The sequence below is a fragment of the Myotis myotis genome, unplaced genomic scaffold, assembly GCF_014108235.1.
Source record: "Myotis myotis isolate mMyoMyo1 unplaced genomic scaffold, mMyoMyo1.p scaffold_m19_p_21, whole genome shotgun sequence".
In the NCBI taxonomy this organism is placed as follows: Eukaryota; Metazoa; Chordata; class Mammalia; order Chiroptera; family Vespertilionidae; genus Myotis; species Myotis myotis.
In genome coordinates this window covers 399,730-420,400 of record NW_023416326.1, presented here as the reverse complement: position 1 = coordinate 420,400, position 20,671 = coordinate 399,730, and the positions used below count along the sequence as shown (strand labels likewise).

The window sequence follows — 20,671 nt, the reverse complement described above, 5'->3', positions numbered from 1 at the left end:
CTCCCAGCTCAGCAGGCTGTGTCCCTGCTCCTGCTGACCCCCCAAGGGACCTCCTGGGCTCCAGGAGCCCCAGGGCAAGGCCTCCAGCTTGGCCCTTCAGCCCAGCCCGAGCTTTGGGGCTACGGGGGAGGGCCCGACTGCAGGGTTTGGGCCCCTAGAAGGAAGCTCCCAGCGCCCCTGAGGCCCGAATCCAGGCCTTGTTCCCTCTGGGCAGGTCGGAAACCTCCTCCCGAGGCCGGTGTGGCACTGAGATGAGCTGAGCCCTGGTCTGTGTGACCCCTTCCCATCCTCACAGTGAGCTGTTCTTCAGGGTCAGCTGCAGACTGTCTCACAGCCCTGCAGGCTGCAGAGCGGGGGCCCTGTCCTGCCCATGTTAACCCTGTGGGTGCAGGACTGTGGGTGCAGGATTGTGGGTCCCGGACTGTGGGTGCAGGACTGTGGGTCCAGGGTTGTGGGTATAGGACTGTGGGTGCAGGACTGTGGGTGCAGGACTGTGGGTGCTGGATTATGGGTGCAGGGTTATGGGTGCTGGATTGTGGGTGCAGGACTGGGTGCAGGATTGTGGGTGCTGGATTGTGGGTGCAGGACTGTGGGTGCAGGGTTGTGGGTGCAGGACTGTGGGTGCAGGGTTGTGGGTACAGGACTGTGGGTGCAGGATTGTGGGTGCAGGACTGGGTGCAGGATTGTGGGTGCTGGATTGTGGGTGCAGAACTGTGGGTGCAGGACTGTGGGTGCTAGATTGTGGGTGCAGGACTGTGGGTGCAGGACTGTGGGTGCAGGATTGTGGGTGCTGGGTTGTGGGTGTAGGGTTGTGGGTGCTGGATTGTGGGTGCAGGATTGTGGGTGCAGGACTGGGTGCAGGATTGTCAGCATCCTCATTTCTGGGCAGGCCTAGAGACTCGGGCCTGACCCAGAGCCTGGCCCTGGGCCTGTCTGTCCTCTGTCCACCCCAGAGCCCCTGTTCCAGGTCCTTCCGTTGGCCAACAGCCCCTCTGGGGGTCTCGGGAAGGCCCTCCCAGGGCTGAGGCATGAAATCCGCCCCCGGTGGCCTGTGGTCACACGGCCAGGGAACATCTGGGGGAGAAGGAGGCCAAGGCATCCTGGCTCCCGCCCTTGTCTCCGAGGGGAACAGGTGCAGGGGCGGGCGGACGCTGACCCGCTATTTCCCATAAGCCGAGGCCGGGCCGGGGCCAGGGCGTCGGGTGGGGGAGGCCCGCTGGCCGCGCCTTTGGAGGGGGGTGTCCGATGGGGGTGGGAAGGGATTTGCCACAGAAGACCCAGCCAGGGCCTGGAGCCCCGCCACATTCCCACACTCAGCCTCGCGGTCCGGTTTCCTGCTGAAACGGTATCTCTGTGTCCCAATCTTAAACCCGCAGCTTCTCAGCCCAAGCTGTTGGCAGCGGCTCCGGCCGTCTTAAGCCACCCCCTTCCTCTCCTGGGGACCTGGGAGGAAGGACACCGGATACAGGGGTCGCGTGCCCTGGGGAAGGGGTCAGATGGACCGAGGTCACCAGGCTCTGAGAGCCTGGCCTCTCCCAGTTTCTGTCTTCTCACCTGTCTTTTCATATTTTTATTGTCTCAGAGAGGAAGGGAGAGGGAGAGAGAGAAGCATCTATGATGAGAGAGAATCTCTGATCAGCTGCCTCCTGCATGCCCCCCACTGGGATCAAGCCGGCAACCCGGGCCTGTGCCCTGAGCGGGAATCGAACCCAGACCTCCTGGTTCATAGGTCGACGCTCGAACACTGAGCCACGCCGGCCGGGCTGGGATGGCAGTTTTGTACTTTCTGGCTTCTGATCACTTGTGATTATGACTGGGGTCCATGTCGCATCCCTAAACCCGTCTAAGGACTTGAAGGAGCTTCGTGCGTGGGAAGGGGACTCCTACCCATCTGGACGGGGTCTGAGGCTGTGGGGACAGCACAGGAGGGGGCAGGGGGCTTCTGATTCCCACCCTCTCCCCGACAGACCCCCGGCCCCTCGGTCTGTGCCCGGGGAGACCAGCCCCCCCTTCTCTTTCTCTCGCCTCCCTCTTGCTTCTTGTCTGTTCGGGGACTGCAAACTGACACTCGTCAGCTGGAGCCAGACAGAATAGGGAGGGGATCCGTCCCCACACCCGAGCTCAGCTTCCATCCTCCTTAAAAAAAAAAAAAAAATCGTATATTATCTCAAGCAGCTCTGTGTGTGGGAAACACAGTCTGGGGGGAAGACAGATGGGAAGGGGGATGGGGAGAGAGCGACTGTCCCCGATTTGCACGGAGGAGGGATCAGGAGAAATGATCGAGGAGGAAGGACTGAGGTTAGGCTCGGAGAGCTGGTCGTTAGGACCAATGAGGCCGCGCTGTCCATGCCCAGCTCTAGGGCGGTGACACCTGGGTCATTGCTGGTGGAGGGCGCCACTCCCCTGGGTAAGGGAGGAAGTGGGAGTCCCGCCTTCCACCCCAGGGGGGGAGCCCTGTCTCAGACTCTCAGCTCCCCGACACCCTGAGGTGGCGTGGGCTCGCGGATTTGAGGATTTAAGGATCCCGGGAGGCAGGTGTCCTTGCAAAGCCCCCAGGGCCACCCGCTGGCGTGTGGCTGGTCAGGGTTTCTCTGAATGGCACCAAAATCAAGAGCCAAGAAGAGAAGTGAGGGCACCCAGCTCAGTCCGGGAAGCCAGGCTCCCGGGCAAGGTCAGGGGACACCTGGGAATCCAGCCGAGGCTGGGCCCCTTGGAGGACGTGCCCTTGTCCTTGACCCCCCCCCCCCACCGTCTCGGGGTCGAAGCTGGAGGGGGGTCTAGAGATGAGGACAAACCCTCCACTTTGCCGGTGGGCGAGCCGGGCCTTCCCCGGTGGAGAGAACAGCCTGACTCTCGTCTTTTAAAAATAAATTTAAAAAAATACTGCTGTTCATTTTAAACATAGCACTTCTGCAGGCTAAAAAAAAAGTGAGCTTAAACAAACACTTTCGCTGTTTCTTAATGAACTTATTGTGCTCGGCTCCGTGGGAATGTGACAAAAGTCTGGAAAATTTATTTCTGTGTCTGCGAACCCGGTGGATGTGTGCTGCTTAGCTGTGCGCCCAGCTTCGCTTCTGCAGCGCGTGGGCACGTGGGCGGGCCGGGCCGCAGATGGGCCGGGCACACGGCAGCCAGCGCGGAGCGGGAGCGCGGGAGGGGCGGCCGCGGGAGGCCCACGCGCACAGCTTGCGTTTCTGCTGCCTCCCCTGGCGTAGTAGCCGCTGGTGGTGCCGCGGGGGCGAGGCGGGTTGTGAAGCTGAAATACACGCGTCCGTTATTCACGGACTGGATCACCGGCCCCCCCAGACTGTGATGCCACCTCCCACCCAGGCCTCTCCTTCACAACTGGGGGTGTAGAGGCCCATCACCATCAGCCACGCCCAGCCCTCCACAGGCCACGCCCAGCCCTCCATAGGCCACGCCCATCACTCATAGTTCAAGCCTAGCCACCTACTGGCCACGCCTATCCCTCCATAGGCCACGCCCATCACTCCATAGGCCACGCCCAGCCCCACAGGCCGCACCCATCACTCATAGTTAAAGCCTAGCCATCTACTGGCCACGCCCATCCCTCCATAGGCCACGCCCATCACTCATAGTTAAAGCCTAGCCATCTACTGGCCACGCCCAGCCCTCCATAGGCCACGCCCATCACTCATAGTTAAAGCCTAGCCATCTACTGGCCACGCCCATCACTCCATAGGCCACGCCCAGCCCCACAGGCCGCACCCATCACTCATAGTTCAAGCCTAGCCATCTATTGGCCACGCCCAGCCCTCCACAGGCCACACCCATCACTCATAGTTAAAGCCTAGCCATCTACTGGCCACGCCCAGCCCTCCATAGGCCACACCCATCCCGCCATAGGCTATGTGCCCAGCCCTCCATAGGCCACGCCTATCCCCACCGGCCACACCCGTCACTCATAGTTCATGCCTAGCCATCCACTGGCCACGCCCATACCTTCCCAGCCACGCCCACCTCGCCACTGGTCACGCCCACCCCCGCTTCTTCAGCGGAGCCCAAAGCAGGAATTCTAAGCAAGGAACAGGCGTGCAGGCCCTCAGCCTCCGGCCTCCTGGGGCGGGAAGGGCACAGCGGGCAAGCCCGTTAACCAGGGACAAACGGGGGCCTCAGACAGTGGGGCGGCCGTGGGCCCCTCCTCAGGCAGCAGGTGGAAGCCCCCTGCCTGGGGCCTGGAAGAAGGCGCCCCGGGAGCCCGGCGGGCAGTGCCCCAGGCCAGGCCTCCGTCCTCCGCGCGGTTTCCTGTGAGCCTTGCTTGACGGACAGGGTGCGAGGACCCTCCTTAGCTGTGGTCAGGGAGCCCTGTTAAGTCGCCATGGTAACCCTCTGGCTGATCGGGACTCCGGTTGCTATGGAAACTTGTCTCAAACCAAAAAGTATTTGGGGGGAGGGTTTTCGGCAGAGAAAGGGTGGTGGGGACCATCTGTGGCTGCGTCACGTGGCCCAGGATTCTGTCTGTTTCCTGTTCAGGTCCCTGGAGAAGGGGGGGGGGCTTGTCCTGGACCCCCCCCCCCCCCACCTGGTAGCATCAAAACAGCTCTCGTGTTTCCATGGTGACCGTCTGACAGCATCTCTCAGGGCCTCATCTGCTCTTGACACAACCGTGAGAGCAGCCAGGCGGACGTCCCTGGCGGCCTGTCCCCAGGTCCCCGAGCCTCCCTCGGACAGGGGCGGCCGGACCGGCCAACCTCAGCTTCCTGGGTACCATCCACAGTGCAGGATCACCACCCCGCTTCTGTGTGCCGTGTGACCCCGGCTCTCAGGGGCCCTGCCCTGGAACTCCGAGGCCCTCCGTGAGGCGGTTCTGCCTGACCCGCCGGAGGAGTCGGCCCCTTGGGTAGCGTCTCCCGTCCCCGGCCCCTTTCTCCAGTGGGACACGGGGCGTCGGGACCCCGGGTCTGCCCAGGGCCATTTCTCGTGGTCTGTAGCTCCCGTTGGCCCCAGCCTGCTTGGCTCAGCGGGTAGAGCGTCAGCCCTCGGACCGAAGGGTCCCGGGTCCCATCCCCGTCAAGGGCACGTACCCGGGTTGCAGGCTCAGTCCCGGGTCTTGGCCTGGACTCGTGCGGGAGGCAGCCAGTCGATGCGTCTCTCTCACATCGATGTTCCTCTCTGTCTCTTCCCACTCCCTTCCACTCTCTCTAAAAATCAATGAAAAATTACCCTCGGGTGAGGATTAACAAGCAAATGCGTGCGTGTGTGTGTGTGTGTGTGTGTGTGTGTACATATCATGTTACACGGCCCCCCAGTCCGAGTCACCTGGGCTTGGAGTTCCTCTTGGGGCTTTGTCCGCCCTCCCCCCGCCCCCCGAACCATCTTCTGAAGCTGGATGTCGGGAGAGGGGCCTCAAGAGGGGAGAAAAAAATCAGCATTTCGCTGGCCCAATGCCCTGGCCCCCACGTTGTCATTCATGCTCAGACTGTGTTCCCGAGTCACTGAGGGGCCTCAGTGCCCCCAGACCACAAGGCGTGACCCCAGCCCCACTTTTGAGATGGGTCTCCCCAGTGTCCCGGGGGGCAGGGGGGCTCAGACTGGCCAGCGGGAGCCACAGGAAGGCGTGCGAGTCGCCGGGGACGTCGGAGAAAAGGGCCACACCCGGGAGACCGTGGTGTGTGTGTGGTGCCCGCCGCCTCCCTCTGCCCCTTGGGGAGAAACTCGATCTGGGAGGCAGTGTGCTGCAGCCGGGCTCGGGGACGCCATCGGTCCCTCCCTTGCGATTTTCTCCGCCCAGGACTGCGCGCGAGGGGCTTCCTCAGGCTGGACCCTCGAGCGGAGGGAGGTCAGGCAGGACACCCGTTTCGGGAAGAGTGGGGTCGGCTGAGACAGGAGGGCGGTCAAGGCCGGGTCCCAGCGGCCTCCCGCTGTTCTCCCCCGGCCCCGCCACCCGCCCGGAGGGGAGCCCGGTGTTGGGCTCCAGCCCAAATCCTTCCTTGGCAATGACGAGCCTTTCCTGTCCGCTCCAGCCAAGCGTTCTTGTGCCAGAATAATCGGGTCGTTAATAAGCGCGTCACGCTCTCCTTTTTACGTTTAAATCCGTCGAGGAATCGCTTCGAGCCTCAGCCCCCGGACTCTGGCCGCCAGGAGTCTCCTGTTTTGCTTGTCTTTGCGTCAACTTAATTCTGATCCTGAGCCCCCACCCGCTAGAGCGCAGTCAGCGTGGCTGGGGTCCTCTCCCAGCGCGCCCCGGCCTGGGGGGCAGGGAGGCGGAGGTGGGGCTTGGAGAACCGACAGGGACGGCTCTGCTGTGGCCCCTGCAGGCTTCCTGGGCGCTCAGACCCCCAGCAGCCGGCCAATTCAGCCACAGTGGACAGGGACCTCTGCCAAGGCTGGGGCAACCCGTGACCAGGGCCCCCTACTCTTTTCTTTATTGTTTTTAATATATTTTTATTGATTTCAGAGAGGAAGGGAGAGGGAGAGAGAGAGAAACATCAATGATGAGAGAGCATCATGGACCAGCTGCCTCCTGCACGCCCCACACTGGGGATGGAGCCCACAGCCCGGGCATGTGCCCTGGATAGAGCGTCGGCCTGCAGACTGAAGGGTCCCGGGTTCAATTCCAGTCAAGGGCACAGGCTGGGGTTGCGGGCTCCGTCCCTAGTAGGGGGCGTGCAGGAGGCAGCCGATCCATGATTCTCTCTCATCATTGATGTTTCTATCCATTCCTCTCTCTCCCTTCCTCTCTGAAATCAATAAAAAATATATTTTAAAAAAAAAAAAGAAAAAGAAACCTGCGGGGGGGGGGGGGCCTCTCTTACCCCTGGGCTGAGAGGCAACTCCGCTCCCTGCCCCCAGGGTGTGCTCTGTGGGCAGCCGCAATGATCCTGGCCAAGGTGTGCCTTACCCCGTGTTGGGGTGTTTCTGCTCCCTCCCTGCTGGCTCTGGTTCCCCGAACACCTGATACTTCCTGCTGTGAGGCCAGACCGTCTGCGACCCACCACTGCCTGCGGCAGGATCTTCACGGGCAGCCGCCTTCCTCCCTGGCTCCCTTCCCCTGTGGTGACTATCAAAGCGTGTGCATGTCTGTCTCTGAAAGCCCCGAAGCTTGACATGTCGTATGATTGTTTTACAAACGAGGGACAGGCCCAGGAAGCAGCCAGTGGGTGGCTGAGCGAGGAGCAGCGCCCTTCAGATCCACCCTGTGCCCTTCAGACCCACCCTGTGCCCAGCCCAACCTTCTGGGTGCCCGGCGGTCTCTGTGGCCAGTGCGTGCAGTTATATACAAACGACACCCCGGACCCGTTGAGCAATGACCCTCAATCTAAAGATGGGGGGAGAGGTGGCCGGCAGGCTGGGTGTGGGGGCCGGGGACCCTCTGCTGCAGGAGGGATGGGAATTCACACAGCGGGGGCCTCCCATTCCCATCAAATCCAGGAGGACTTCCTGGAGGAGGTGGGGTGTTTGGAAGAACCTGCTGAAAGAGGGTGTGGGGCAGGCGATGAGAAGCGATACGCGTAGATGTTAGAAGCAGGACGTGAGAAGGGATCATGTTTCCCCGAATTAAAGGACTCCCACGTGGAACACGGGGGACCTCGTAACCAGATCAGAGCCCACACTTGGTTGCCGTGGCATTTATACGCACATCCCGCCCACCCTTCAAAACCAGGATTCCTTTCTGCGGGCTGCTCAGTTATCACACAATCGCCCCTGACACCCGCCCGCCCCACAGAAAATAATGATTCGGGGGGGTTCTGAGAGCCAACGTAATTAGTCCAATTAATCTCTGGCGATGAATTATTCTGCCCGATGATCGCCTTCGGAAGCAAAGGATTCATTAGCGTCCCTGGCTGACAGCAGGGAGTCTTACGTCCTTTTATTGCTTCCCCCAACCCGCCCCCCCACCCCCCACTCCCTGACGAGAGAGAATGAAATTGGCTCCCACTTGGATAAATTCTGTCTCCATTAATGGGGAGGCCGGCCTGGGGAGGAGCCAAACTGGGGATCTGGGCAGCCGCCCGTGTTGCCGGCTGACCCCTGACCTTTGGGGGGTGGGGACTCAGTTTATCCAGTGGAAACGGGGGGAGAGTTGAGTGCGAGTTTGTGACCAGCTTGTAGATCAACAGGGCATCTCTGTGGGAGCAAGAGGGGTGTCCTTGTGGCCCGACCATCCAAGGGTCCGGGCTGCCTGTCGCGACTTGAGCCAATTCAGCAGACACAGAATTGAGTCACTTAGTGTTTATCCCAATCCTGCCGGCGCCCGTGGGAGAGCAGCAGGCCGGCCGCAAACATCTGCTCTGCCCCCACCCCCCCCATCAGCAGCTGCTTGTATTGGGGAGAAGGACAAGGATGACGTGGGGAAGTAGGCAAAGGGTCTGCCAAGTGGGCAGTTCACAGGTCTGGAGATCTGCAAAGGCCTGTGGGTCTGCAAAGGGCTGAGGGTCTGCAAAGGGCTGGGGGTCTGCAAAGGCCTGTGGGTCTGCAAAGGGCTGGGGGTCTGCAAAGGCCTGTGGGTCTGCAAAGGGCTGGGGGTCTCCGAGGGGCTGGCGGCTCTGGCTTCTGCAACAAGGCTGTTCGTCTTTCCATGATCACAGCCCTCCCAGGTGCGCTCCCAGGTCCCGCGTGCAGCTCCCAGCCAGGTTAGAACGTGCCTTCTTTAACCGGAACCAAACCGCCGCGGTTAACAGAGCAGGACTCCCGTTTCTTGCAATCCTAGCTGGTCCCCAATATTGTTTCTGCCCCGACATCCTCGGTGTTAATGGAGCTGTACCCACGCAGAAAGGCGATGGCGTCCCAGTGGGGTCGGCCATGGCACCGTCCACCTTCGGGGCCGGAGACCTCAGCGCGGAGGGGCAGCTGCGGCCGGCCGGCAGGTGAGGGTGGAGGGCAGATGTGGGACGTGATGCAAGGGGAGGCCGCACGTCGCTTGGAGGAGGCCTTGAATGCCGAGCCCAGGACTCGCCCGTCCACCTGGAGACACGGAAGCCTTGTGCTGGGGAGGCCTGTGGTGGCCTGGATGGTGTGTCCCCTGAATGGGCCTCCCAGTAGGGGAGGGACAGGCGCAGGCAGCCATCAGTCAGGTCTGCTCTCTGGTCCCAGGAGCATCCTCGGCCCCAGTTCCCATGGCAACTGATGGGCAGTCCCGACAGCAGGGAGTGCTGCAGCCGGGTCGTCACTGGGGCCCCCAAGTTGGACGAGGGGCACGGGAATCAGCTTGCTGTACACGGAGTGGGAGGGGGACCAGGACACCGGGGGGCCAGGGGCTCCCTTTGTCCGTGGAGGAGAAAGAACCCATGCTCTCCATCTCTCCTCTGTCTCTCCTCTGAGCCCGGGCGCCCCCTCTGCATCCTCCACATCATTAAAGATAGATGACCCCAGGGGGCAGAGGGCAGGGGGCGCCAGCTGCCAGGGCCCCGCGTCTGTCCGAGCTGGGCTGAGGGCCACTGGCAGGGGGCGCACAGCCGGACCCCCGGCCCTGACCTGACCACAGCGGCTGCAGGGAGAGTCCAGGACGGTGGCCTCGGCTGGTGACCGTCAGCGTGTCCCTAAGCACAGGTCCGTCCTGCGCACACACATCAGAAGCGAATCAGGAGACCCGTGGATGGCGAGGGGCCCGTGTTCTTGGGCTCTGCGTCCTGCGAGCTGGCTTTGTCGTTGAAAACCTGTCGCAGGCCCGGCCGGCGTGGCTCAGGGGTGGAGCATCGACCCATGAACCAGGAGGTCCCGGTTCGATTCCCCGTCAGGGGCACACGCCCGGGGTTGGGGGCTCGATCCCCAGTGGGGGGCGTGCAGGAGGCCGCCGGTCCATGATTCTCTCTCATCATGGATGCTTCTCTCTCTCTCTCTCTCTCCCCCTTCCTCTCTGAAATCAATACAAATATAGTTTTTAAAAAAAGAGGAGAGGGGACCCCACGGGACCCCTCCAGGGGGAGGCCAGCCAGGCGGGGGGCATTAGGGTTAGGGGTCAGGAGGCGGGCAGGGGAGCCTCCGTGCCACACCTGTGCTGCTAAGGAGGGAGGAGGGGGGTTGGGGGGGCGGGAGGAGGGAAGGTGCTGACGCTCTGCTTGGCTGTGGCTGGTTCCCAGGCTCCTGCCTTGGGCTTGGCCGGCCGAGGAGGCTGAAGCATCTGATTGAGCAGCGCCCGCAGCCGGGGTGTTGGCAGGAGGCCGCACCAACCTGCCTGCCTGCCAGGCGCTCGGGGAAGGTGGTTCCAGGCCAGAGATGTGCAGGTTCCCGAGCTGGACGAGGCCCGGGGGAGGGAGAAGGGCCCCGGGGACGCCCCGGGCCGGAGCCGAGCCGGCCAGCAAGGCCTGGGCTGGCTGGAGGCCGCCGCCCCGGAGAGAGAGAGAAGCCGGGCCTGGCCGGCAGCCCGCTCCTCCTCTGTCTCCTGGCAATCCGGCGTCTCATTCATCCTGCGGAGGGGACGGGCCTCTTCCCGGGGCCCGAGGGACGCGGTCCAGCCCGTCCGAGGGGCCTCGCCGTGTCTGGCTCGATGGTCTCGGTTGTCGCTTGTCATTTATTTTGGGGGGGAAAGCGTGGATGTGAGCCAGGCCAGTGTGGCTCAGTGGTGGAGCATCGACCGGTGAACCAGGAGGTCAGGGTTCGATTCCCGGTCAGGGCACAGGCCCGGGTTGCACTCGATCCCCACAGCCTGTGCCTCCTTTACCTGTGGCCTCTGGGTAAGCGGCCCCTCACCCTGTGGCCATTTGCTCTGCTGGGCTTCCCCCTTCCGCCCCACCCCCCTCCACCCCCAGGGGACAGGGGCCCTGTCATTGCACCAGTGCCTCTGGGTGGGTGGCCTCGCTCTTTCTCCCGTGGGGGTCCCTCCCAGCTGGTAACCTTGGCGGAGAACGCCCCGCCTCCCCTCGCCCTCCGTGGCTTAGATCACCAAGTACCATGATTTTTCCCGGGTCTGGCTTCCGCTGCCGCCTGCCTCCCCGAGCAGATTTTGTTTTACCTCGAGAAGAAATTGATTTGGGGTCTGCAACCCAGCTGACTCCCTGCATTCGCTCTGCCCCGGTGCCGCCTGGTCCAAGTCCCTGATGCCACCTCCCCTCCTGGCAGCATCTCTCACCCCCTGGCGCCCCCATTCAGCACACGGCACCCTCCCTGCTCCCCTGCAGCTCCAGGGACCCTCTGAGCCCGGGCTCCAGCTGGTCACTAGTCCCCCAGGTCCTGCCTGCAGCCCCAGGGTCCTCAAACCAGTCTGGGAGGGGCCGGCGGGTTGACCTCTTAGGCAGAGGGGTGCAGACACCAGGTGGGCACTTCGCCGCCCCCCACCCCCCAACCCCCGCCGGAAACGCCGTGAGCAACCAGTCTGTGCTGCCGTCCAGCTCCTGGAGGGCTCGGCCTGCGCAGTGCGGCCACCAGAGGGTCCCGTCTGCAGAGTGGCAGGCAGCACAGGCCTCCCGGGGCAGCTGGATGCCCACCTGGCCCCAGAGCCGTCGCTCAGCCTCCCGGTCCCCCTGCTGTGGAAGGGGAACCAGGTGTGGCTTCTGCCCAGTCCAGCTGTCTGTCTGCCTTGGGAGGCGGCGGGGGCTGTCGCCCTCTGCTGGCCGGTTCCTGTTACTGCAGAAGGTGGAGTCCTCCCTGCTGCCCTCAGCTGGATGGAGGGGAGCTGGACCGGGAATCGGGGGGTCTCTGCAGCTGATGTCTGTGGCCCCCATCCTCACGAACCCCGGAGGCTCCAGGCCCTCTGTGCATTCGTAACTGTGGCTGTCGGGGCATTAGCAGAGGCCCCCCCAGGGCACAGGCCGGGGGGCGGTGGGCAGGACTTGCACGCAGCCTCTAGGATCCCAGCCGGCTGCTCTCTCCTCCACGTGCTGCAGGAATAAGAGGGTGCCTCGCACCCAAACGGGCGGCAGACACGGGCCTGTGGGCGTGGAGACGGCCCCTGAGCCGGCTCCGAATCGGATGAGGCGGAAGGTGCTGGAGCCCAGACTCACGTGGAGGCGGCAGGAAGGGACTGGGCGTTGCTCTGGTCCGTGCCCAGCCCTGTGCCAGGAGCTCACGGTCCAGATCCTCTCCAGTCCTCTCAGCTCCTGGGGGCTCCTCTTAAAATATATTCTTTATTGATTTTAGAGAGAGGAAGGGAGAGGGAGAGAGAGATAGAAACAGCCATGATGACAGAGAATCATGGATCGGCGGCGGCCTGAACACCCCACGCTGGGGATCGAGCCCATATCCCGGGCCTGTGCCCCGACCGGGAATCGAACCGTGACCTCCTGGTTCCTAGGTTGAGGCTCAACCACTGAGCTACGCCGGCCGGGCCCGAGGCTGAGGGTTCAGAATGGTCAGAGGCATGTGTGCCGGGCTTTAGACGGCCTGAGGGGCGGGGACCCCTGGGGAGACGGTCCGTCTGGGCCTCCCTGACCCCCAGGCTCCCGGGAAAGAGTCCTCCTCGCTCACCGGCTTCCTCTCTCCTCCCAGACCCAGAGTCCCAGAGGAAGAGGACGGTGCAGAACGTCCTGGACCTTCGACAGAACCTGGAAGAGACCATGTCCAGCCTGCGCGGGTCCCAGGTGGCCCACAGGTGAGCTGCGAGGGGGCCAGGCCCTCCCCACCCTCCGGACTCCCTTTCCCTCTGTAACCTCCCCCCATGGGTCACATGGCGTCACCAAAGGCTTCCCTCTTCCCGTTCTGAGGCCTCCCTCCTTCTAGGGTCCTAGGTGCCCTCCCCACCCTGGAAATGGAGCCCGCAACCGGGGCATGTGCCCTGGCTGGGAATTGAACCGTGACCTTCAGGTTCATAGGTCGACACTCACCACTGAGCCACGGGCCCTCTTGTCTCTTTGGCTTGAAGCTCAGTGGGGCCCACACAGTGTCACCCCGACTCTGTGCCATGTGCGTGCGCCCCTCCACCCATCCCGGGGACCTCGCAGCCTCCAGCTGCTTGAGCATCATCCTCCCGCAGCAACGCCCCCTGCCCCCCCCCCCAGACCCCCCCCCCAGGGCATCCTGGCCACAGCCTCGGTGACTCAGAACTTCCCCCGCGGGCTCCTCGGGCTGCCCAGATGAGCTCATGCTGCAGCGCCAGGGGGTAGAGAGCGAGCAGCCGCCAGGATTGGGAAATTGTGGGCGTGTGAAACAGGAAGGCTCTGAGGGGGCAGGCCGCCGCTCCAGCTGGACGAGAAAGCGGTTCCTCCCCATCTCCTGGGGCTGGAGAATGAGAGCAGGACGGAGAAAGGCCTTCCTTAGCCCAAGTGAGAGCACGGGTACATTTACATACCCCCGGTGACGGGGAGCTCATCACCGCTCCACCATCCCGGCCCACGGAGGGATTGCCACGGCGCAGAAGTGGAACTGAAATCAGGCCACTAGCCGCTTTGGCTTAGGGGCTAGATCGTCGGCCCACCGACTGAAGGGTCCCGGATCCGATTCCCGTCGAGGGCACGTTCCTGGGTTGCAGGCTCGATCCCTGGCCCTGGTCGGGGTGCATGCAGGAGGCAACCAATCGATGTGTCTGTCTCACGTCCATGTTTCTCTCTGTGTCTCTCCCCCTCCCTTCCACTCTCTCTAACAATCAATGGGAAAATATCCTCAGGTGAGGACTAACCAAAATAAATTTTAAAATAAGGCAGGCCACAGTCGCTTTCACCCATGGGATCTAGTTCTCCTGGTCAAATCACCCTTCTCCCCCCTCCACACTCGTCCCCCTAGCCCAGCGGTTCTCAACCTTCCGGCCCTTTCAATACAGTTCCTCCTGTTGTGACCCAACCATACAATTATTTTCGTGGCAACTTCATCACTGTCATGTTGCTACTGTGATGAATCGTCATGGAAATATCTGACATGCAGGATGGTCTTAGGCGACCCCTGGGAAAGGGTCGTTCGACCGCCAAAGGGGTCGCCACCCACAGGTTGAGAACCGCTGCCCTCGTCCATCCCATCCTCCCGCCCCAGCCCTCTGCTCCCAGGCGTCTACGATGGCCTCAATGGTACGTCAGAGCCCCTGTGCTCTGGGCCACCCCTGCTCAGGCCAGGGATGTGGTCAAGGGGGTCCTGAGCCAAAGTGGATGGTGGGGCTGCAGGGAGCCCTGGGACTCGGGCCGCCTCCATCGGCCTCCCCCCTCCTCCCCGTGTGGGCCAGGGCTCAACTTGGCTCATCATTTTAGAGAGCTGGTGGACGAAATCTATTTTTTTTAATGTGTTTTTATTGATGTCAGAGAGGAAGGGAGACGGGGGGAGAGAGGTAGAAACATCAATGATGAGAGACTCATGGATCGGCTGCCTCCCGCACGCCCCACACCAGGGATCGAGCCCACAACCCGGGCATGTGCCCCGGCCGGGAATCGAACCATGACCTCCTGGTTCATAGGTTGACAATGGTCAACCACTGAGCCACGCCGGCCGGCCAGGCTGGAATCTTGAACATCCTCCTCCTTCCCCTCCCGGGAAGGGGCTGGAACGGCGCTGACCAGTGGCCCGCCAGCCCATGCCGGGAAGGCAGAAAGCACCTAGTTGCCAAGAGGGTCACACCCTGGGTGACTCACCCCCCCGGGGAAGGGCCGGGGCGGCAGCTTCAGCCTCCGGGGGGCCACTGACCCTGAGCAGGCAGCCCCCCAAGTTGAGCAGAGCAGCTTGCCCCCAGGCAGGCGATGCTGGGGCGGGGGGGTGGGGGCGGGGAGGGAGGCCAAAAGGCTTTTGCACACGGCTGACTGGTGGGGGCGGGGAGGGTGGTGGGGGGAGCGCAGCTCGGGCCTCTGGCTTCTGTCTCCCGTTATGGGAAAGGGAACTAAGAGTCCGGGTTGGCTTTCTGTTTACATGGACCCAGGGCCACTTCTGCTGTTAGCATAGGTTCCTACTGGTCCCCCAAGGCCCCTCAGGGGAGGTAGCCTGGGCAGGTGGGGGGCTCTGGGAGCAGGCTGAGGGCTTCCCGGAGGAGGTGGCCTGGGGCAGGTGGGGGGCTCTAGGGAGCAGGCTGAGGGCTTCCCGGAGGAGGTGGCCTGGGCAGATGGGGGGCTCTGGGAGCAGGCTGAGGGCCTCCCGGAGGAGGTGGCCTGGGGCAGGCTGAGGGCTTCCCAGGGGAGGTGGCCTGGGCAGATGGGGGGCTCTGGGAGCAGGCTGAGGGCCTCCCGGAGGAGGTGGCCTAGGGCAGGCTGAGGGCCTCCCGGAGGAGGTGGCCTGGGCAGGTGGGGGGCCCTGGGGAGCAGGCTGAGGGCTTCCCGGAGGAGATGGCCTGGGCAGGTGGGGGGCCCTGGGGAGCAGGCTGAGGGCCTCCCGGAGGAGGTGGCCTGGGCAGGTGGGGGGCCCTGGGGAGCAGGCTGAGGGCCTCCCGGAGGAGGTGGCCTGGGCAGGTGGGGGGCCCTGGGGAGCAGGCTGAGGGCCTCCCAGAGGAGGTGGCCTGGGCAGGTGGGGGGCCCTGGGGAGCAGACTGAGGGCCTCCCGGAGGAGGTGGCCTGGGCAGGTGGGGGGCCCTGGGGAGCAGGCTGAGGGGGGCAGGCGGCGGCTGTGCCCCGAGTGAATCCGCGCCCTCTGCCCCCGCCCAGCTCCCTGGAGATGACCTGCTACGACAGTGACGACGCCAACCCCCGCAGCGTGTCCAGCCTCTCCAACCGCTCATCGCCCCTGTCCTGGCGCTACGGCCAGGCCAGCCCTCGGCTGCAGGCGGGCGACGCGCCCTCGGTGGGCGGGGGCTGCCGCTCGGAGGGGCCGCCCGCCTGGTACACGCACGGGGAGCGGGCCCAGTACTCGCACACCATGCCCATGCGCAGCCCCAGCAAGCTCACCCACGTCTCCCGCCTGGACTCCGAGGACGGCGACCTCAAGTCCGGCTACATGAGCGACAGCGACCTCATGGGCAAGACCCTGACGGAGGACGAGGACATCACCACCGGGTGAGGGCGGGCCTGCTCCGCGGGGGGCGGGCCGGGGAGGTGTGGGGGACACAGAGGGACCTGTGGGGCGGGATCCCCTGTGTGTCTGCTGGGCTGTGCCAGGGGCCCCGTGTTCTGGTCTTGGTCGCCCCTGAAATGCCCTTGGTCCCCCTTCTAGACTTGGGTGTGGTGGGCAGGGGCAACGTCTCACTGGCCCCGGTGGCTGTCATTCTGTGCTGAACTGGGGACCAATGCCTCCTCTCATTGGCCCCCGTGGCTGTCATTCTATGGTGTCCCCGCCCTAGTCCTGACCTTGACCTTCAAAAGGCTGGTAGGTGGGAGGGGCCCTGGAAAGAGTGCTGGTCCCATCCCTTGTGCGTGGACCTTGGGCGACCCCCCTGCCTCCCCGTTTGTGCCAAGAGGGTGATCAGCTCGCATCTGTCTGTCTCGAGAGGCTGCTAAGGGGAGAGAGTGTGTGGGTGGGGGCGGGTGCGAAGCCGGTCGCGGTAGCAGCTGTGCCGCCTCCTCCCGGGTTCCCGGCCCCTGTCCCCGCTTTACCCAGGTCCCCCTCAGGTCCCCTCGCCCCCCATCTGCTCCTCCGCTTCCTTCCTCTGCGAATCGCCCTGTGCCCTCCGGCCCCTGCCTCAGCCTGTAAACCCTCTGCCCGGTCCCTGCCCCACGGGACCCTCAGCTTCTTATCTTTCTCTTTTTAAATATATTTTTGTTGGTGTCAGAGAGGAAGGGAGGGAGAGAGATAGAAGCATCCATGACGAGAGAGAATCATGGATCGGCCGGCCGCCTCCTGCACGCCCCACACGGGGGACGGAGCCCGAAACCCGGGCCTGACCGGGAATCGAACCGGGATCTCCTGGTTCATGGGTCGACGCTCAACCACTGAGCCACGCCGGCCTGGCTCATTTTATCTTTTTCTGCCCCCGTGGACGGGGACGGGTTTGTGGAGCCCCTGCCAGGTGGCGACAGCCGGGGGGGAGTGGGGAGGATGGAGAGAAAGAGGTGCTGGGTTTGCTGGGACCTCCCAAGGGACCACACAGGTAGCGGCAGGGACGCCTTCTCCCCAGGAAAACCTCCGAGTTTGCGAGAAGACATCTCGGGCCACCCACCCACTGCTCCCGCCCAGGGAGGGACCAGGAGGGACCAGGCGGGGCCGTCCAGCTGAGCAGGCTGCTCCGAGCTAAACAGCTGACGCATTTGGGGTTGTTTATGGCCTGTAAATCCCAGGCCCCGACCTCAGGCCTCACTCGCACTCGGCTCAGCTGGCCGGCCTGGAGCTGGGGCCCGCGGAGGCCGGCCGCTCCTCCCGTGCTCCGAGGTGGTGCCGGGCGGGAGGGCCCGGGAGGGCGGCCGGGCTGTTTTCATATTTTCCGAAGTGAGCGGCTTTTCATGCTCGTCCTGGTCCGCCCCCTGGGAGCTGTCCAGGTGTCCACCATCCACATAAAAGTTGGCACCGGCCTGCTCCCCGCCCGACACCGTCCGCCGTGGGGACTGCACACGGTGACGCTGTAGGCAGCCCCGACTCGGCGGCCGAGGGTCCGAGGTGACAGCTCGGACCCTCTTACCTCTTGAAGAGAGAAGAGGAATTTGTTTTTCTAAAAATAGTTCGGTCTGGAATGTAATCTGAAGGAGATAAGGTGTGGCCCTAGCCAGTTTGGCTCAGTGGATAGAGCGGCGGCCTGCGGACGGCCGGGTCCTGGGTTCGATTCTGATCAAGGGCACGGACCTCGGTTGCAGGCTCCTCCTCCCCGGCCCGGGCCCTGGTCGGTGCATGTGCTGGAGGCAACCAATCGGAGTGTTTCTATCACATCGCTGCTTCTCTCTGTCTCTCCCTCTCTCTTCCACTGTCTCTAAAAACCAATGGGAACATATCCCCAGGTGAGGATTGGGAAAAAATAATAATTAAAAAATAATAATAAAGAAGATAAGGTCTGCAGCCATCTGTCCCCCCATCCCAGCACCCAGGTCAGAGCGGGAGGTTCGGCCCCCACGGAGTTGGACGCAGGCATGGGGTCCAGCACCCCGTGTGCCCGGAGGGGAAGGGGACCAGCCAGCCCTCCCCGCGCCCCCTCCCCTGCGCCGTCTCCCCTGTTCTAACTAGGGGTTACCCCCCCCCGAAATCTCCATGCCTGTCTGTGCACATGGCAGTCTGGGTGGCTGTGCCCCAGCTTCCCAGGGTGAGGGGCAGGGTCCCAGGCTGAGCCAGCTGCAGTACCGACAGGTCGCACACCTCCAGGGGGCGCCACTCACGTTGGTCAGAGTCGTGTGCCCAGCAGCCAAGGGCCACGGGACCTTAGACAAACCAGCAGGTCCCTTCTCTCTCTCTCTCTCTCTCTCTCTCTCTCTCTCTCTATCTCTCTATCTCTCCTTCTTCTTCTTCTTCTTTTTTTTTTAAAAATCTTTATTGTTGAGCCCTAACTGGTTTGGCTCAGTGCATAGAGCATTGGTCTGCAGACTGAAGGGTCCCGGGTTCGATTCCGGTCAGGTCACAGGCCTGGGTTGTCGACTCGATCCCCAGTGTGGGGACGTGCAGGAGGCAGCCGATCGATGCTTCTCTCTCATCACTGCTGTTTCTCTCTCTCTCCCCCTCTTCCTTCCTCTCTGAAATCAATAAAAATATATTAAACAAGAAGAAAAAGGGAGAGCCTTGCTGGGTAATCTTGGTTGTAGGTCCTTGCTGTTCATCACTTTGCATATTTCTTGCCACTCCCTGCTGGCCGAGCAGGCGCTTCTGGAAGAGGCTGGGGGGTGGCGGTTCGAGGACAGCGGGCACCGTGGCTCCTCCGGCGGCTCCCTGTTCCGTGTGTGGCTGGATGTCCCTGTCTCCCCCCCCCCCAACCGTCTCCCCCCTCTCCCCGTCTCCCCCGCCCCAGCCTGTCCTCTTGAACTGTGCCTGGGGCTCTGGAGCAGCTGCGATGTGTTTCCTCCTTGGCTCTGAAGTGCCCTGACGTTGAAAAATGTCAAATAAAATAAACCGGAGGCCCCTGCCTTCTCCCAGGCTGGCTCTGTGCCCCCGGAGGCAGGGAGCCCAGGCCTTAAAGGGACGCCGCCCGGCCTTGCAGAGCGGCCGGGGCCTCCGCTGCCCCCTCCTGAGAGGGACCCGACGTGCCCACCCAGCTCCAGCCGCAGGAATCCGCTCGCACGGGCGCTGGGCGTGGGGGTTTGTACCAGGAGAGGGGAGCCCTCTGACGTCGGACGAGCGGGCAGAGGAGTGTCTTTGGCTTCTGCCCGTGTCTCCTCTTCCCCGGCCGCGCTCTGGGCGGCCCACCGGGGGCAGCGGGACCAGGCCTGGCTTTGGCGTGGGGAACACGAGGCTCGGGGCGCAGGCGGTGGGGGCACGCCGGGGAGGCCCCAACGTTCGATTCAGGAAGGAAACAGTTTCTGCCCTTGAACCGCATCAGGTCTAAAAGGCAGGAGACGGCCCGACTGGCGTGTCTCAGTGGATAGAGCGTCGACCTATGAACCAGCTGCAGTACTGACAGGTCGCACACCTCCAGGGGTCGCCATTCACGGGTTCGATTCCCGGTCAGGGCACATGCCTGGGTTCTGGGCTCCATCCCCAGTGTGGGGCGTGCAGGAGGCAGCCGATCCATGAATCTCATCATTGATGTTTTTATCTCTCTCCCTCTCCATTTCTCTCTGAGATCAATAAAAATATTTAAAAAAAAAAAAAAAAAGAGGGAAGGTAGGAAGGAAAAGGAGGGTGTCGAGTCAGAGAGAACCCCAGCTCTTGAAACACCCCCCTTCATCCTTAAAACGGAAGAATGACGCCACTCCCCAGTCGGTGTGGGGGGTGGGATTGGGCTGCGTGGTTGCCGCGCCCCTTCAGACCCAGCAGGGCTGGCGGAAGGTCGGGGGGAGCCAGGTATTCCAGAGGGACCCACTGGAGGGATGCTGGCTGCCATGGCAACGGATGCAGGCGGGAGCTGCGTGCGGAGCGGCCCCTCCTCCCCGGTGTCCCAGTAACCTACAATCGCGCTGCCAGCCGGGCTGTCGCTGAGTTTGATGACATGCAATTTGGTTGACAGTCAGGCGGGAGGCGTTCAGGAGGCTGAGGAGGCTGCAGAGACGGGTGTGGCCTTCCCCACCCGCCGAGCTCACCTGCCTGCGTGCTCACCTGCCTGCCCGTCCGCCCACTGTCTCTCCTCCTCCATCAGCAGCCGCCTCCTCTTCCCCACTCTCTCTAGAAATCAGTGGGAAAATGTCCTCGGGTGAGAATTAACAAAAAACAAAAAATAGGACAGCGTGTGCAATAGGGAGCTCAGGAAGTGTCACCCCCCGGAAAACCAAGCCTGTAAAAGTCCTCATGGAGATTGTCTTTCATTTAAAAAAATTTTTTTTTGTTGGAAATCGACCCGTGAGTGACCTGGGGCCCCTGCTTCTTTGTGCTTTTCTGTGTTGGTCTGTTCTTTTATTTATCTATTTTTCTTAATATGGTTTTATTGATGTCAGAGAGGAAGGGAGAGGGAGAGAGAGAAGCATCCATGATGAGAGAGAATCACGGATCGGCTGCCTCCTGCACGCCCCACACTGGGGATCGAGCCCACGACCCGGGCCTGTGCCCTGATTGGGAATCACACCGCGACCTCCTGGTTCATAGGTCGACGCTCAACCCCTGAGCCCCGCAGGCTGGGCCGGAGGGGTCTCTCTTGATCCCTGCGGGTCATCTCCAGGCTGGGACACAGGGTCAAATCTTGGCCCCTGTCCCCGCCCTCTTTCAGCTCCTTTCCCGGCCCCTCTTCTCCTCGTCCCCCTTTCTGTCTCGCCTCCCTCTGCCCCGTGATCTGGCTTCTGTCTCGCCCCCCCTGGGTCTGATGACAGGGCCAGTCCAGGGCGACCCGCCATGTGGACAGGCTCAGGGGTGGGCTTCCCGGGACGCTGAGGCTCTG

General features: G+C 62.9%; 1 protein-coding gene across 8 annotated transcripts in view; it reads left to right on the top strand.

Annotated features, from left to right (window-relative positions):
• The window catches only part of NAV1 (neuron navigator 1), a 92,708-nt gene that overhangs the window by 37,398 nt on the left and 34,639 nt on the right, over positions 1 to 20,671 (top strand). For 6 of the 8 annotated variants that reach the window (XM_036354805.1, XM_036354803.1, XM_036354802.1 and 3 more), the window contains 2 exons: positions 12,385 to 12,487; positions 15,444 to 15,791. In XM_036354805.1, coding sequence (XP_036210698.1) covers positions 12,385 to 12,487; positions 15,444 to 15,791 — 451 coding nt within the window. The remainder of the gene's footprint in view (positions 1 to 12,384; positions 12,488 to 15,443; positions 15,792 to 20,671) is intronic. The other 2 variants (XM_036354806.1, XM_036354804.1) reach the window with 1 other exon arrangement.